The following is a 20,000-nucleotide window of genomic DNA, read 5'->3' on the forward strand; positions in this document are numbered from 1 at the left end:
GTGTGTATGCGTGTGTGTTTGTGTACGATGCTTTTTACATAACATATTAAAATATTTACTATAATGTCCCTTCATAACGGACTTGTCAATTTTTGAACATCTCTCTCAAGATTAAACATATAAAGAACGCACCATGATGCGAATTTTGAGTAAATGTGAATCTCCTTTTCTTTGGTTTGCTACTCGAAGACCACTGTCAAGTCTATTTTCTACATCTCGTGCATGAAGACATCACGATGCAACCTTTTACCAACCTTACCCTACTCTAAAACATGATTCTATCCAGAGTTTTTGCGAAATACTAGACAATATTATTCAGCGTTGATTAGTGTACAATTAAGACAAAAGAATGTGAAAGTTCTTACCTCCTCGACTTCCTTGTTCAGTCGGAACTGGAGGTGGATGAGGCCCCTGGCGTTGTCCACATCAAGCCACTGCTGGATGCGCGTACCCGAGGGCGTGTCCACGTGAACGCTCCGGTACTGTTACCAGGTATGGTGACCAGGAAGAAAAATCAACAAAGAACTTTATTACATATAGGGATTGATGATTCGGTTTAACGTTGTAAAGCTTCCCCGTACTAGGAGACTATAATGGTGCCCCTTTACAGAGGACTTTGTAGCATTGAATTTAATGAACCATGCCCATGGTTTAAGTCGGCAGGGTTCGAACCGCCACCACCTCGAATTCCGTCGCTATCAGTTACGCCCTGACCTGCTCGGTCAGCGAGCATTCTGTAGAGGTATGGTTATTTACAAAATTCTTCTAGCAAAGTACTTGAACCGTCTCTAGGGAAATGGCTGAAATATGGAAACATGTTGCACAGGTTTGCACAGAGAAGTGGCAGCAAGTCTTGGAAAATCTAGAGCCCAATGAGACAGTTTGTAAGTTCTGTGAACTTAGGCAACAAAGCATGGTGTGCAGTACATTTAAGACAATGTCTAATTGGAATCTTTTGCAAGCACCAAAACATATTAAGACATTTTCAGTTACAGATTGTCCATAGTATGCCAATGTCGTATGTTCTTTTGGAAAAGAACATAGGACAACACGAGATATAGAGAAAAATAGTCGCAGTTAGTGTCTATGAAATGGAAAAGTGGTAAGTTAATATTAACAACAGATACGAAGGTAGTCAGAATCTATCTATAAACTAATAAAATAATTCCTCTTGATATCGAAAACTGGAAATCCCTCAAGGGTACACGTCCCCTCCAGCCCTGATTGGCTGAGGGAGTGGTACCGTGACGGGAACGGAGACGACTGATTGGCTGAAGTCGCTTGCGAGCAAAGCGAGCTCGCCCGAAGGTACAAGCTCCGTGTAACGGGGTCGGGCGCAGCCCGTTGCTCGTTAGAAAAAAAAAAAAAAAGGCATTCCTCTACAAGTGAAGATCTATCTCCGACCATAAAGTGTATATGAAAAAATTGAACTATACCTAGGAGAATTCGAAAACACTTAAAGGTGATCTAGAATTAGATATCTAAGATCAAAATGCTAGATTGTTTTAATTTTTCTTAGTGACTTCCATAAACGAAGAGATAATCACTGATATCTTTTCAAGGTTCACAAAGGTATGTCATTTCAATTCTGAGCATCTCTGAAGTTTTGATGGAATATTTCAGATTCATAAATACAAGATTGAATAAATCTTCAGGAAGTAATTTTACAGTCTTCATTAAGATCGTGGACTTACATTATCAACGTCAATACGAGCGGTGGAGCCCTCAACTGTGAGGACTCTGAAGCGGACGGTCTGTCCAGGCAGGTAAAGGTATTTGTCCGTTTGGATAAAAGTTCTCTGGCGTTCATTCGCAAGGTCCAAAGATCTCTCGTGCGAAACACTTTGGCCATCTACGTTGCCCTCGAGGATTATATTGGTGGTAGAAGCTTGGCCAGAATGATCTTTCGGGGGAGTCACCTCGTAGCATTTGCTAGTCTGCCCTGTTGAAAAAAGCAAAGAAATATATTATATATATATATACATATATATATACATATATATATACACATATATATATACATATATATATATATATATATAATGATTATCTGGTTTTACGTTACAAAATCCTCCTATTAGGAGACTAGGGTGGTGACCCCTACAGAGGACTTTGTAGCGTGAAATTTAACTAAATATGCCTTTGATTCAACTTCGTCAGTGACAGGGTTCGAACTGTCATCACATCGACCTTCGTCGCAAGTAACGACGCCCTAACGGAGTCCCGACGGCCATAATGACATAGAAAAAGGACGTAGCCTATAGTTTCAAAGCAAAGTCAATGTGACTACTATAACAAGTTCCCCAGTGACCACACTTTATACACTGCAGTATTACATATACCAAAGGCTTTTTCCTCCTTACACGGGGGGGTAGCCAAATATATAATGCAGCAGCTTACAAACTCACCCTAATACTCTGCAGCTTTCGGTATTAAGTATGACCATATCGATGAAATCTGTACGATCATTGGTCCGAATGGTAAATGTGGATATAAAGTAATTCCTATCTAGGTACTCATTCTTCGTGCACGAAAAATTGTAGCCTCGAGACGACAGAATCATTAGGATTCCTTCACCAGCACATATTCTTCTAAATGTTATCTAACAAGCTATGCTTTACTCCTGGTGTATGAACTGTCTCATCTGTGTTTACAGTAATACACTCCCCTTCTTGTCCAGCCGAGTCCAACAACTTTTAGGATGAACTTGTACATCAAACCAACCAACCCTAGATTGTGCCTTACTGGAAACAGTGAGAGACCTCAACGATACAAAGACTACCACTCAGAGCATGAATCGGATAAGACTATAAATAAATATCTACCATAAGTCCCACATGCAATCCGACTATAAGACTGTTGAAAGAATATATGATGTCTGGTGCGATAGAGAGGACGTGGGAATTACTGGTTGTGGGGGGAATTACTGAGAGAGTGAAAGATTTGGGAAAACACAATGATATAGTCTTCCTGGCAGGTGTTAGAGTTAGTGAAACATTTGATAAGCTTGATATGCTCAGAATATATACAATCCTCTATTATCCAAACTTAGAATATGTCAGACGTATAGTTTCATTAATGAGGTTCAAAATTTTTACATTTATGATACGAATGCCAAGTGCTGCCACTTAGCATTCAAGATAGTTTTCATCCCAATATATACACAATGCTAGAACTAATTTTTGTATAAAAATGGAAATATAAATGACAAACTGATTTTTGTGTTTTCCTTTATAAGGCCGAACGTAACGATGCAATGACGAGACTGATTTATGTCATGTAAACACTCACATGTATCATAACTGATATGACACGTGCCTATTCACGTGACTTCAGTTGTAAATATAAAATCTGATATAGATTAAAAATATGTAATTACTTCTATACATCATAGGATGAAAACTGAAACAGTGCTATTTCAGTTAGTTTTGTCAACATTACTCCCCGTACATGGTTCATGCAACATTAGTTTTAGTTTTTGATTTGTAAATGCCAGATAATCTTGATACGAATTCCTGGTTACTGCCAAACGATTTTATTTGATTGAGGATCATGTGTTAAATCATTTCTATGAATGGAATGTGCGATGCAGTTTAACCCATGGGTTTACTGTGACTATCGAGGCGATTCTATTTGAGGGAAGCCCCAAGTTGAAGGTTTAGCCTCTCTGCATTCCTTAACTGACGTTCTGTCTTCCGTCTAGTTATCTAATTCAACCAAAAGAACCTTTCATATAGTGAAAGTTATAAGCAACCGTTTTCTCTAAGCACATATAAGTGATAATAGCCCTTAATACAAGATGAAATAGATAATATGAGCATAAAATGTAAGAGTCAATTAAAAAATCTGAATATATCAAGTAAATGGAGGATTCATCAACCCGCTTGATAGCTGCATTGTACAGCCGCGACAAGTCACGTGACTTGTCGCGGCTGTACAGCTGTATCGTGGTTTCCTTTCAATTCCCAGAGAGCAGACTTTGATCTGGAGATAATGAGAGAGCTGTATTAGTATTCCCATGTTGTGTTGCATCTGAACATTTGAACATAATGATGAAGGAGAGTGCAAGGGACCATAAGGCCTATACTAGGCAGTACCATGTCCATTACCACCTATTATCCTCATCCATAAAGTTATCTAACCTTCTCTTAACGCAACCGATGGTTTCACCGCTCACTACATGGCTACTAACCACTCTATTGGTAAACCAATTCTTGCCTATTTCCTGTGGATGTCGTCAAGAAGACCATATAACTAAATGACAGTTTCACCCACCTGCTATTCCGTCTTAGCATTGTGTTAATCTAAACAGAGAACTTTGGTAATATTTCTCTAGATACCTTCCCTTATCGAACACCTGATGATGCATTTTCCTATCTGTACGTTTCTGCTCTTTTGTGGACCTCTCTCGTGCATATCACATTGCAATTTTCGGTATTGAACAACATTTATTACTCTCGGCTCCGGTAAAAACACGTGTGTACCGTTTGTGTTTGTGTTTGTGTTTGTGCGTGTGCGTGCGTGTGTGTGTGTGTGTGTGTGTGTGTGTGTGTGTGTGTGTGTGATTCATTATGGTCTTGGATTACGTGTTGGACTTGTGATCGACAGCTATTTCCCTCCAGGAAGAGAGCTCAGAGCTCATATAGGACCGATATGTGGGTAATCCTGTGACCTTACATGTGCGTGTGTGTGCGTGTGTGTGCGTGTGTGCGTGTGTGTGCGCGTGTGCGCGTGTGCGCGTGTGCGCGCGTGTGTGTGCGTGTGTGTGCGTGTGTGCGCGTGTGTATGTGCGTGTGTGTGCGCGTATGCATGCATGTGCGTGTATTCACCTCGGATCTGCTGCAGCCTCTTTTCGAGACAGCCAGACACCACCCTACGGCAGTGAGCTCAGAGCTCATTATTAGCAGATCTCTGGGTAGGTCTGAGACCACTCACACTCCACACACCGGGACAGCAAGGTCACAACTCCTTGACTAACGTCCCGTACCTACTCGCTGCTAGGTGAACAGGGGCTACACGTGAAAGGAGACAAACCCAACTTGTCTCCGCCCGGCCGGGGAATCGAACCCCGGTTCTCCGGCTTGTGAGGCCAGTGCTTTACCAATTCTCCACCGGGCCGTGTGTAAAGTGTGTGTGTGCGTGTATGTGCGCGTGTGTATGTGCGCGTGTGTATGTGCGCGTATGCGTGTGCGCGCGTGTGTGTGTATGTGCGCGTATGCGTGTGTGCGTGTGTGTGCACGTATGCGTGTGTGTGTGTGTGCTTATGTGTATATGTGTGTGTGCATGTGCGTATGTGCATGTGCGCGTGTCTGTGTGTATGTGTATGGGCGCGTATGTATGTGCATATTTGTATGTGTGCGTGTGTATGTGCGAGTCTGTGTGCATGTATGTGCGTGTATGTACGTGTATGTGGATGTATGTACATATGTGTGTGGATACGGTACAGATAGGAAAATGTATCATCAGGTGTTCGATAAGGTGGTGATGGATACGGAACTACCTAGTGTAGGCCTTATGGTCTCTTGCAGTCTCCTTCACTCTTATGTTATGGTCTTATGTGTGTGTATGTGCATGCATGTGGGTGCGTGCGTGTGCATGCATGTGTATACAAGCACATGCACATGTATAAAAGCTTCAAACTCTCGTGCAGAAGGGGTGGTGGTATTAAAGCCTACTTTTGCTTTCACTTGTCGTAAGAGAAAATCACGACATGAAAAAAAAAAATGCAGTTTTTGTCATGCCCACCTTCGGCAATTGGCAGTGGGGACGACGTGCCGTTCTCCCTGCTACTTGCTGATTGTAAGGTGACCTTTAGGTGCTCATTGGCCCTGCCCACGGTGTTCACGTGATACAGGCAGATCGTATTTGGAATCCCAGCCGTCCATCTCCTTGGGGTCGTAATGACATAACTCCTGAAAAATGAAATGATAACTCAGTTTTACAATGCAATGTTTCATTTTTAAAGTGGGACACCGCTAATGTGAGTTGCGATGAACGAAAAAAAAAAAAAAAAAAAATCACACTTACCTCCTGGTGACCCGAAATCCATTTTTGATATGCCCCGTAGTCATACAAAAGTATCTCACGCATCCGAACAAGATGAAAAGAATGTGTATTAGAAAGTGATCTAATCATTTGTTATCAACACGTGGAAGATAAAACTGGAAAGATATATTCTCTGGCTACTGATAATAGGCTACTGATAATACCTAACGTTGAACTTCGTGTGTACTGAGAGTACTTGAAATCTAAAGTGTCCTTATCTTAAGAAAATTCGTACATGGAAGGTTAGAGAGAATTAATGACTGTATTCTCGTTGGACAGCTGTTCTGTTTGACATGGAGGTACTCCAATTTACCCACCGTCAGTGTGACGCATTCATACATGTATAGATACATACGTATACATGGATTGAATCTATACATATAAATGCATACATTTATTCATACATATGAATGCATAGATTTATTCATGCATATACTATACATGCATACATTCATGCATACCCATACATGCATACATTCATGCATACCCATACATGCATACATTCACTCAGATATACCTGCATACACATTCATATATATATGCGCACGCGCACGCACGCACACACACACACACACACACACACACACACACACACACACACACACACACACACACACACACACACACACACACACACACACACACACACACACACACACACACACACACACACGACTCGGTGGCGCGGTTGGTAGAGTTCTCGACTGTTACTACGGCGGTCCGGGTTCGAATCCTGCCCAAGGCTGAAATAATTTCAGTATCGCTGCGCTTCGAGTCATTACTCCAACTCTCGTGGGCAGGGAGTTGGGGGTGCTCTGAGCTCTCTTCCGTGAGGTAAATAGCTGTCAATCACGAGTCCAGCACGTGATCCAAAGACCAAGGTGAATACACACTAACACACGCACACACACACACACGCACAAACACACACACACACACACACACACACTCACACACACACACTCTCACACACACACTCTCACACACACACTCACTCACACACACACACACACACACACACACACACACACACACACACACACACACACACACACACACACACACACACACACACACACACGACTCGGTGGCGCGGTTGGTAGAGTTCTCGACTGTTACTACGGCGGTCCGGGTTCGAATCCTGCCCAAGGCTGAAATAATTTCAGTATCGCTGCGCTTCGAGTCATTACTCCAACTCTCGTGGGCAGGGAGTTGGGGGTGCTCTGAGCTCTCTTCCGTGAGGTAAATAGCTGTCAATCACGAGTCCAGCACGTGATCCAAAGACCAAGGTGAATACACACACTAACACACACGCACTAACACACACGCACTAATACACACGCACGCACGCACATACACACGCACGCACGCACACACACACACACACACACACACACACACGCACGCACGCACGCACGCACCCACACACACACACACACACACACACACACACACACACACACACACACACACACACACACACACACACACACACACACACACACACACGAGGATATTGTAATGGTCTTACAAAATATTCACACAAATGGTAGGACTACATTAGACTAAATAAGGATGCAGATAGAATAAAGGTCGAGAAATGAGATACAATTTCATACAAGTTTTTTACTGCCTACCTGAAAGTAATTACACCGTGTGACACATTTTTTGTTCCCCGGTTCTAAGCGTCATTTCCTGGTTTATATCCCATGGTTATAAAACACTATCAAATCAGAAGTTTGGGTTTGTGATCAGGACTTTGATATTTATTTTTTTTTCCTATTTTTCAAGATCTCTTTTATTTGTTCATATAATGAAATCAACAGTATATATCTATTTCATGACAAGCTTATCAAAAACAAATAAGTATAAACAAATGACAGTTATAAAGAGACTTAAACATTTCAGAAATGACTGGATTTCCTGAATTTGCGCTTGTAGTCCAGGTCACACTCCCACACCAGCCCCCAGATATAGTTTTCCACCATTTTCTTATTGCAGTGGCCCTGGTACCTCCGCTCTATCTCCTTCACATCTTGGTGGAATCGCTCGCCTTGTTCTTCTGAGTAGGCGTCCATATTGTCCTTGAATTTGTCCAGGTGAGCGTCCAGCATATGAAATTTAAGGAACATTCTGCATCCCAGAGCGCCAAAAGCCTTTACCAGATCCTGCACAGGCTGCTGATAATTTTCAGCTCTGTGGTTGCCCAGGAAGCCCTTGACAACTGCTATGAAACAGTTCCATGCTGTTCTCTCAATCCTACTGAGCTTATTGGAGAACTCTGTAGACTCAAGCACACCTTTTTTATCTGAGGTTCAACAAAAATTCCACATTAGATTTTGGTCTCTGATAACTTGAGGAAGAACTGAAGAAGGTATTTAAAAGCGACTGGATCCTGGTTGAGAGCCTTCATGAACTGCATCAGACCCAAATTAATGTGCATTGGCAGTATGAGCATAATCCTGGGATCAACCAGCGGCTCCCACATGATTTCCGGGTCCCAACTACAAATTCTGTTTACTGCTCCCAGTTCTTCCTGTTGTAGTGGTCAGAGGTGGCTCTGCTGACCCAAAGGCAGAGGTAGTATTGGAATTTGATAAAGCCTCCCTGAAGACCAAACAGGAAAGCCACCATCTTAAAGTCTCCAATGATTCCCCAATTGTACTGGTTATGTTTCAGAGCATCCAGGAGGACTTTCACGCTGTGGTAGTGTTCCTTCAGGCAGACTGAATGGGCTATGGGTAGCGTCGGGAACTTGTTTCCATTGTGGAGGAGGAAAGCCTTCAAAACTGTGGTAGAGCTGTCTATAAAGAGCTGCCACTCCTTGGGCATAAACGGCACCCCAATAATGCTAAACAGTCCAAGAACATCATGGCAGAAGCAGAGGCCATCCCTAAGAGTGTAAAAGCCTAAGAAAGGTTCGTGTCGACTTCTCTGACTTGTCACCTGCACCTCCTCCTTGACCAAGTTCCACTGCTTCATCAGGGAGATGAATAGCTCTGTATTGGACTTGTTTGTTTCTTTTTTATTTGGAAAGTGAGGAACTTTCTCTGGTGCCTCAGGCAAGTAGAATAAGTTCACTTCTAACCTTACAAATAAAAGACGAACTCATTAATCCCTTTTTCTTCTCGCCGAGCCATCCCGCTACATTTTCATCACCTGACCTTTGCAGATGCACTTTCATTTCAGAGGTGCCAGATGACTTGTATGATGTATTGAGCGATCTTAACAAGGAAAGACTCAGAGGTTTGAAAATGAACAAGAATGAAGCCAAAGCAATGTTCACCTCTTAAGTCCAAACTAAAACTATCATAATCGATGGTGATATTAAAGATGAGGAATATAATAAATTTTGTCATATGGTGAAACTGACGAAAAGTCATGAAAATGAACAAAAAGTTGTATCACAGCAGTTTGGGATATGTTTGGTGAATATATAAATAATATATTTTACTTATGTAAAATAATATATCTACTTGGATAAAACTTAGAAATTGGCTAAAACAATGGAGACATAGCTAAGGAATGCACAGAGTGATGGAAAGATCGGTGCAGGGAGCGACGCTGAAAGGAAGACGAGAAGTTAGGTAAGAGTGAAGAGACTGTGGAGGCGATGAATGAGCTATATGAACTTGGGGATGCCAAGTAGTCAGTAAGGAGGATAGGAGAAGGAATAGGTACATTACTGGCATGACACAGTGAGTAATGAGTTGTGGGACTGGGTAGAAGGTGAAGTGACGGGATAAACAAGTTTACAGGAGTGACGTTGCAGAAGTTGGCGCAATCGTGAGATTCTTGGAAGACGTTGCGAGGGGCCTTTATTCAGAAGTGGAGCCCAAGTAGCTGGTTGACTGATATGCATACCTGGGTCTGTATTATTCACGCGAGGTAAAATTTGTGAAATTCTTAACATCTCGTACGGAGGACTATGTCAAGCAATTATGTTTCCGATAGGTATAACCACTATGACACATTTTTGCGTATCGTGTCCTATCTGATGTAAATATTTTGTGAACTACACCCATACTTCCCCAACCTATTCTGTGGGACTTGTGGTCAAAAGGTTAAAAGCGTGTGGCATGAGGCAGGCAGCCAGTCACGCAACCCATCCATCATTTTTATTTATTCATTTATTTCTTACACAAAGGGAGTATTTCCACTGTAACATGTATCGATACGAAAGGACTCAATAACGACAAAATACGATAAAGGTTTAACGATGTGTGAAGTGGTAAGCAAAGCAAACCATCCAGTTTTGTTTATTTTTTCGAGGTGAGAAATGAAGAAAAAAAAAATCATTGCATACCTGCAGTGATCATATACATACCTTTCCTTGAATATTCCATATATTCGCCTTATGGTTAGAGATCCTAGCAACGTTACAATTACATATGAACTTTGCGGGATACTACTTCAGCAGCTAAATGAAACTGGCTGGAACTATTCAGAATAGAATCTGTATACAAGGTAATGAGGAAATTAGGACCACTCTTTGTAAAGCTGTTACACCAAGCAATGTTCGATTAGAAAGTACATTCCTAGCTGAATATAAAACAGTCACACTTTTCCTCTCCGGCGGAATGGTAAGTCCATTAGAAAGCATAGGCAATTCTCGATCCCTTATTGACGCCTGAGTGTGTACAAATAGATAAATAAAACAATATCAATAACTATTATGGATGATCATAAGTACATAGTTATTCTTAGTGAGAAAATTACAGAACTAACACAGTAAAAACTAAATGCACGTAAATCAAAAGTGTGTATTAGCAAGCTAAATCTTATGCACTTTTAGTTAATATACAAATGTCAGCCTTCGATTCCAAAAGTTCAGTCGACTCCTCTCGACGTCTGTCGATCTCCCTCAGAGTCAGCCACAGATATCTGTCGACATCACTTTGGAAACCACTGGAGTCTGCATGGGAGCTGTCTCGGAGACCCCGTGGGCACTGGTGCAGGCTTGTGAGGGAAGCAACGCGCTCCCTGGCGTATACCTCCAATTGATGAATGATGAATGATGAATGATTCATGATTCATGATTCATGATTCATGATCGATGATTGATGATCGATGATGATGATCGATGATGATGATCGATGATGATGATCGATGATGATGATCGATGATGATGATCGATGATGATGATCGATGATGATGATCGATGATGATGATCGATGATGATGATCGATGATGATGATCGATGATGATGATCGATGATGATGATCGATGATGATGATCGATGATGATGATCGATGATGATGATCGATGATGATGATCGATGATGATGATCGATGATGATGATCGATGATGATGATCGATGATGATCGATGATGATGATCGATGATGACCGATGATGACCGATGATGACCGATGATGACCGATGATGACCGATGATGACCGATGATGACCGATGACGATCGATGACGATCGATGACGACCGATGATGACCGATGATGACCGATGATGACCGATGATGACCGATGATGACCGATGATGATCGATGATGACCGATGATGACCGATGATGACCGATGATGACCGATGATGACCGATGATGACCGATGATGACCGATGATGATGATGACCGATGATGATGATGACCGATGATGATGACCGATGATGATGATGACCGATGATGATGATGACCGATGATGATGATGACCGATGATGATGATGACCGATGATGATGATCGATGATGATGATGACCGATGATGATGATGACCGATGATGATGATGATGGATGATGGTGATGGATGATGATGATGGATGATGATGATGGACGATGATGATGGACGATGATGATGGACGATGATGATGGACGATGATGATGGACGATGATGATGGACGATGATGATGGACGATGATGATGGACGATGATGATGATCGATGATGATGATCGATGATGATGATCGATGATGATCGATGATGATCGATGATGATCGATGATCGATGATGACCGATGATCGATGATGACCGATGATGTCTTAAATCATGCGTAGAATTGTGTGGTTTGTGTCACGTTACACGTTGAATAATATACAACGAAAGACCAACAATACCTGTATTAAAGATGGATTTGTAAAAAGGGGTCTACTTTGTGAAATAAGTGGGAAAAGGATGTAGTTTGCGAAGTGTACTTGCTATCACTTATCTTGTGTGATTTGTCAAATCACACATCTGTCCGTATATCTTTAGAAAAGTGGTTCATCACTGGTTTTATCCAGACGAAAGTCTTCTGAACAGAAAACTCAAAACTCAAAGCTAAACCACAGGAAAATGTTCGAATAGAAAGTGAAAATATTTTATCTACAGTCATCTAAGCATACATGAAGGTTTCGTTGCGATGCGTTCGGTGTAACTTGTTACATCATCATTTGAATAGCTTCAGGCTTTCCAGCAACTTCTCAGAACCATATGACGTCACCAGGGATCTTGGAACGAAACTGGTGGAGTCATTCTGCGTCTTATTGTATTTTTTTTTTTTTATGGGTGCTGTCGTTGTTATACGAATCCGTGGGAGAGAGATCTTGTGGTGACGTGGTGAAGCCATGTGACCTTGTGGGTAGTTTTAATATCGACGCGTGCAACTCTGTACGTGCATCCTTTACAGCGAGACTGCAGCCACAATAATTACGGGTCTTGCATGCCTGTATTTCCGTGCCAGTAGAAGGTAAATGAACATACGTGCTTTTATATTTTTGTAAATGCACGTCGAAAGTAAGATGGGATAAAACGTGGGTCTATTGCTACAGCTAGTTCTAAAAAGGTCTTAGCCCTTCCAGTACGTCATTTGGTTGGAAAAAAAAAGTAGGATTTCAAATATATACGTTCACAAATAGCAATTTAAACCTGCTATGCTGTATTAGTTTGACCAAATTTTGGTAGTTATCATTTATGATTATACCAAAAGGCCATCCGCGTCTGTAATGATGTAAATGGCATCCGAAGAGCAACATTCTGGACAGGTTTCAATGGTTAAGGGTGAAAATAAGCAAGAACTGGTTTACCAATAGAGTGGTTAACAAATGGAATAGAGTTAGATACCATGAAGTGGGCGCTGGAGCAATTTGTAGTCTTAAGAGAAGGTGAGATAACTTTATGGATGGGACATGGAACTGCCTAGTGTAGGCCTTATGATCTCTTTCAGTCTCCTTCATTCTTATGTTCTTATGCCACTGTCAGCGATTAACATGAATCCTAAGAATAACATCTGTACCTAATCGATATGTGAATAGCTGTACCTCAACCGCATTCGTAGTCAAACGTCTTTGGCACATGGCAACATATACGCTCAAAGATAAAGACATCAGTTTGATGTTATCAGGTATCCTCAGGCTCGCTAGGTTACATTCATTGATGAGCTTTTTTTATGATAATTGAATGGAAAAAAACGAGTTTTTCTTTATAGAAATTTCCGAGTAGATCTTTGCTAGTAACTCTGATCCACATGTTGAAAGGCGAGATCGGTTGCAAGAATTCAGCATGATTTTTCGTTTATTTGTTTATTATTATTATTATTATCATTATTATTATCATTATTTTTTGTGAATAATACTTGATAGACTTTTGTGAACCTAGCAGAAATTCGGTCGATTTATGCGCTGGAAACGATAATGAAGACAGTGTTACAGACGCAGATAATGTAGTTTTCTGTGTTAGCAATATCATTGACGGACAAAATGCCGGAGGACGATACGTTACGGCCTTCAGGCTACAATGAAGAGCTTCACAGCGTTCTAATCATTGTCGTAACGCTCATCAGCCCACTCCTATCAGGACAGTAATCTATATATTATATCAACACTTCCAGAGTCGTCACATTCCTGGGACGTGATCTATACAGAGGTCAACGAACTAGATGGGACCACGTGCCAGGTTGTGAGGATGGCAGATATCTGTCATATCCTTCGATGATAGTACGCTACAGACTGATATGTTACTGTATCTGAATGCAGTAAGCTACAATCTGTACATTAAGTCTGTGAGTGAGAGAACGAGTAGGTTAGTGAGCGAGTGAATGAACAAATGTGTGAGCCAGTGAGCGAGTTTGTGAGCGACTGAGTCAGTGAGCGAGTGAGCGAGTCAGATTGAGTCAGTGAGCGAGTGAGTGAGCGAGTCAGTGAGATTGAGTCGGTGAACGAGTGTATTAAAGTCAGTGAGTCATCGAGCGTTATCAACGAGCCAATGAGTCAGCGAGCGTGTTAAAGAGTCAGTGAGTCATCGAACGTGTTAGCGAGTCAATGAGTCAGCGAACATGTTACCGAGTCAGTAAGTCAGCGAGCGTGTTACCGAGTCAGTGAGTCAGCGAGTGCGTTAACGAATCAGTGAGTCAACGAGCGAAGTAATATCAAACATTCAGTCAGGCAATTAGACATTCAATCGGTCGGTTGGCCTCAGTCTCAGTCTCAGTCTCAATCTCACTCTCACTCGCGTCCCACATGTGTACACGCACATAAAGAACTATGGAAAAGAATAATGTCAGTTCAGCGCGGAGGGACTGGAAGAATGCACTTTTTGATAGGTTGGGAAAACCACAGTGACATTGCAGAACTGTTTGTTGAAGATGAAGTAAATTTACGTGTAGTGAATCAAAGTATGGAGGACAAGAAATACTCTTCACTTCTTAGAAATTTACCTCACCTAATTGGGTCCTGACTACATAGTGACATGCAGTCAGTACTTTAGTCTACCACGACCATATACCTTTACAAATGCCACTGTATCCCACCTCAACCACATTGTCACTTGCATCATCCTTAATTACACTTCCTTCGACTCGACAACATCCTTACATATCTCAAACTTTTGTCAACAGTTCCCTTCCATTGCTTCCTCGCCCTTTCGTCACTCCAGACACCAGAGTTAAGAACGTAAGAATGGAGGGAACTGCAAGACCATAAGGCTTATATTAGGCAGTTCCATGTCCCATACCACCTATCATTCCCATCCATAAAGTTATCTAATCTTGTCTTAAAGCAATCAAGATTTTCAGAAGTCACTATATGGTTACTAAGTCTATTCCAATCGTTAACCACTCTATTGTTAAACTAGTTCTTGACAATATCCGTCTTAAATCTAGAATTGTCCAATTTAATTCTATTACTACGGGTTATCACATTTCTAAAATCCGAACTCTCCTTTCGTTTGCCGTTTCTTTTTCTTAAATGCCAATACAATAACTTTTCTTCTCACAAATATAATACGATATTTACTTTTTGCTCTCATCCATTCCACATCCATGCACATTCAATAATCTAGTTACTGGAATTGTGACAGGAGTCCTTCTTCCAGACCCTATGGCTTGAATCTCCGCAGGAAAAATGTGCAGGGAGGAGGATCACTAGTGTTTTACATAACCTTAGGCCATGCTACATAGTGTACTCAACGCACTGCTTAGACCAGCGTTTCTCAGCCAGGGTTCCCCGTAACCCTACGGTTTCGCAAAAGGTCCCTAAGGGTTCCGCGAGAACAAGTGAGATAAGCTAATACACTTTTTATTTTCTATTTAATTTCATATACGCAATATAATCAAACACGCACGACATATTCTTGGTTATTGTAATAATGTAATATCGACATCATCCTATCTAACCTATTATTACGATGAAAATAAAATAAGATATGATACGTGTTTTTTTTTGCGCAGGGTTTCCTTGAGACATGCAATTTATTCTAAATGTTACGCAAGAGTAGAAAGGTTGAGAAACGCTGGCTTAGACCTAGACCATGTGGTTCGAAAGCGTCCCGCGAGAGGACTCTGAGAGATCCTTGAAGGGATACGCAAAGGAATCATCAAGTCGCTCGGAGATTTTCGGTGAAATAGTGATTTGGAGAAATAAAAACCCTGAAAGACGGGTTTAATGTTATGATTGTTTTTCATTTGTGTACCAAATCATCGTTACACCGTTAATCTCCGAACCTAAACTGACTCATTGATTCCTTTGCGCGTTCCTTCAAAGATCTCTTAAGAGTCTTCTCGCGGGATGCTTTTGAATTGCATATTAAGGTCTCAGCACTACGTAGTTTGAATACACTTTGTATAAGGTTATGTATAACACAAGCTACTGGCTGTCGATCTGCTCCAAGAGTCGGAGGAAAAAATAGCCCGGTGTGATAACGCCTTTCCTGGATGCCCTACCACAGGGGTTCTCATTAGGGGTGAAATTCACCCCCAGGGGGGAATTTTGGGATTTCTGGGGGTGATTTGTGACCTTAGCTTACGGGGTGAGGAAAGTAATTATAGGTTTTGGCCTATCTGGCCTGTCACCTGGGCTGGATTTATACTAATTTGGGAAAAATATATACTAATTTGGAAAAAATAAAAGGGTTTTTAGTAATATTTGCATACTATTTAGAATGCACCTTTTGAAACAGACAATTTTGGAAAGGAGGTGGGGAATGACATTCTGACAAATGGTGAAAGGGGTGAATGGGCCAAGTAAGGCTGAGAACCCCTGCCCTACCACATGAAGCAACGACGGCTTTGGCCATAGCTAAGTGGATCCTATTGAACAGTACATTGTGACAGTAGACCTATTCCACTCGGTTAAGTAGGGGCCACGGACAGACTAACTCCTTCCGTGTTGGTTGGTTGCTTTTCCTATTATTCAGGCTGCCGCTGAGCTATTTCATTCATCTCCGTGACACGTTTGATACAATACTTTTTCTTTCCCTCTGTGTGCGGCTAGACGGTTCCATTCATTGTCGTGGGGCCCCGTCATTGATGCATTACTGCGGACAACCTGAACTGAGCTATAGTAATTATAAAGTATGCAAAATTGGACAAGGTGCAGGAATGACTCGTCATCCAGGGGGTGCCAAGATAAGAGGGAGGGTAGAGGGTGGAGGGGAGTGGAGTGTATTAGGGATGGAATGGGTGGGAATGGTTTTTATGCCTTTTTCTTTTTGGCTACCTCCCTTGTAAGGGGGAAAAAGCCTTTGGTATATGTACAGTATAAGTATTTTTAGAAAATGTTAGATAACTTTATGGGTGGGGTGATAGGTGGTAATAGACATGGAACTGCCTAGTGTAGGTTTTATGTTCTCTTGCATGTAGTAAGTGCAGAAACAATTGGTTGTTTTAAGAGAAGGTTAGATAACTTTATGGATGGGGATGATAGGCAGTAATGGACATGGAACTCCCTAGTCTCATGTTCTCTTCCAGTCTCCTTCATTCTTATGTTCTTATGTAAGGACAGGAGATGGGTGTGTTGGGTTGATGGAGAAGATTAGAGGGCTATGTATCTTTACGACAGAGTGAGCGACTAAACAAAAGATAAAAGAGGCTGGAGAAGGGTGTGTGCGGCGGTGAGGGAGGGCGAGCCGGTGACAGGGCTTACAGACTAGGAAGAATGAAATTTAGTGGGGGTGGAGCAAAAATCGCGAGGCTGAAGAATTCGAGGTTGCAGGACAAGGCAGGTGGGTTGATGGGGTTCATACGAGCAATGTTTCGGTACCAAGTTCCCGTTTTCTGACGAGAATTTGGTGCCGAAACATTTGTTCCCGCGCTTAACACCTTCAACACGGTGAAGTATTTGATCAATTTTCCACAGATTAAAAAGAGAATTCTGTGCAACTCAGCAGGTGAATTGGGGTCTCAAAGGGTAAAGATCTATCGAGACAGCCTTCAGGCTTGAGTCCGCCCCTTTCAGGTACAATCGCCTGTTGGGATTAAGGGAGTTCGGGGGGTGGGGTGGGGTGGGGTAGTTGTAAGGAGGGGTGGGGTGGGGTGGGGTAGTTGTAAGGAGGGTTGGGTTTTTGTAAAACCCGTGCACACATACACGACTCAAGTGAGTTCGTTTGAGTAGAAACGACTTCGTTTACAATTTCTTCCCCTCCAGATGTCGTAATACGCATCGTATGTTGAAAAGCTGAATGACGACCTGAGAGAAGTTGAAACTATACGAATGTTAGACACATTGTTGAATTGCTCTAAGTGAAGTCTGGAATAGTGTTACCGAAGCCGTCCTGCAGATTTTTAAATTCACAACATTTGATGAGAATCGCGAGTGTGAGAGTGGGGCTTAAGGTACGTTTTGGTTGGTGTATTGTTTACCATAACCAATGGCGGGCGACGCGCATCTAGCCTGGCATCATATTTGGGTAAACGTGTTGGTAGGTTCGGTTGAAATGATCATCCTTGTACTTTGCAGCTAGGAACAAAACAACCCATTCAAAAACAAAGAATTAGTGTTCTATACAATCGTTTGACGATCATTGTCGAGCCATGAACGATCATCGTTGAGCAATAATCGTACCGAGCAAAACATACCTGCAGGAAGGGGAAGTGGGGGTTCAAGGAAGAGCTGAGGGTTGAATGGGAGGGAAATGGCGTTGTGAAGATGAGGGAGAAAGTCAGAGATACGAGAGACAAAGAAACACACTTGACAGACCTTCAAGCACAAAACGAAACTGAAAGTTATGGGCGTCAGGTTTTCGGTGACCGGAGAAACGGGTTTATTCACTTTCTAAACGGCGGAAGAAAGTTGCTTCGAGAAATCGACGAGACATTGGATCTTGAGTTAATCTACTTCAATGATAAATGGCCCCACTGCCTCGAATGCCTATTCTTAAGGCGGTGCCTTGCTAATGGTTGCCTTACAAGTACATTGCTGTAATGTAGCAAACATTTGACTGACTTAACACTCCAAATTGTGACACGTGTGTCTGCTCGCGCCCATGTCTATGTGTGTGTGTATGTGTATGTGTGTGTGAATGTGTGTTAGCTTGTAATACTTGTATATCGTACATACATACTTATACCAAGGGCTCTCTCTCCCTACACGGGGGGTAGCCAAAAAGAAAAAGGCATAGAATACACTCCCACCCATTCCATTTCCTTATTTATTCCACTCCCCTCCACCCTCCTCCCTCCCTCTTATCTTGGCACCTCCTGGATGACGGGTCATCCCTGCATCCTGTCTACTGCTCTGGGTCAGCAAGCAGTGTCGCAAGACACAGCACATCCACAGCAAGGCCGCTTCATAAATTCGGCGACCCCCCCTCTCCGTCCCCTCATGCAGAAAAGGAGAAGACGGGGAGAAATCCCTTCGGGCTGCGTCAATTTTTTTCTCATACATACTTCCTCACCCCCAATCCCCCACCCACTCCCCCTCATGCATCAAAGCATCATCTATACACAACCACTCTCCATTCACCCCTATCTTCTGTCCTCTCCCGTTCTTCCTCCACAGACATTCCTCTCTTTTGTAATGCCCCTTTCACCCCATCCATCCATCTCATCCTAGGACGCATCCTCATATTCACTCCTTCCACCTCCGCCTTCCACACTTCTTTTACTAATCTATCTTCACTCATTCTTTCCGTGTGTCCAAACTATCCTAATACTCTTTCATCAACCCTATCTCCCAGCTACTTTTCCACCTCTGTTCTCCTCCTCACCTCCTCATTTCTTACTCTATCCAGCCTAGTGACCCCTATCATACTTCTCAGACATTTAATCTCACACACATTCAAACTCCTCCTCTCTTCCTCTCTTATGTTCCATGTTTCTGCCCCGTACAGTGCTGTTGGCACAATCACTCCTTCATATAACCTCCTCTTAGCATCCATTCCCAGATGTCTATTTCTCATTACACTTTTTAATCCACCAAGGTATTTACGCGCTTCTCTCAATCTACATTCTACCTCCACCCCCACTCCTCCCTTTCCTGCTACATTCGCACCTAAGTATCTAAAACTATCCACTTCTTCCAGTCTTTCACCCTTAATACTCACTTCCAGCCTAATGTCACTCTCTCCCCTTGTACATCTCATCACCTTACTTTTGCCCACATTTATCTTCAGCTTCCTTCTTTCACACACACCTTCTCAAACTCTGTTACTAACTTCCTCAATTCCTCCTCTGATCCTGCTACAAGCGCAGTGTCGTCAGCAAACAACAAATGGCTCACCTCCCACTTTTCTCCATATTCTTTAATCATCTGCAATCCCTG

General features: G+C 42.3%; 1 protein-coding gene across 1 annotated transcript in view; it reads right to left on the reverse strand.

The window, feature by feature from the left end:
• The window catches only part of LOC143041126 (murinoglobulin-1-like), a 116,520-nt gene that overhangs the window by 84,176 nt on the left and 12,344 nt on the right, over positions 1 to 20,000 (reverse strand). The window contains exons 2-4 of the mRNA XM_076212871.1: positions 5,746 to 5,912; positions 1,695 to 1,942; positions 366 to 482 (exon numbers count right to left, since the gene is read on the reverse strand). Coding sequence (XP_076068986.1) covers positions 366 to 482; positions 1,695 to 1,942; positions 5,746 to 5,912 — 532 coding nt within the window. The remainder of the gene's footprint in view (positions 1 to 365; positions 483 to 1,694; positions 1,943 to 5,745; positions 5,913 to 20,000) is intronic.

This window comes from Oratosquilla oratoria, chromosome 2 (assembly GCF_046742065.1).
Source record: "Oratosquilla oratoria isolate Oo_2021 chromosome 2, ASM4674206v1, whole genome shotgun sequence".
In the NCBI taxonomy this organism is placed as follows: domain Eukaryota; kingdom Metazoa; phylum Arthropoda; class Malacostraca; order Stomatopoda; family Squillidae; genus Oratosquilla; species Oratosquilla oratoria.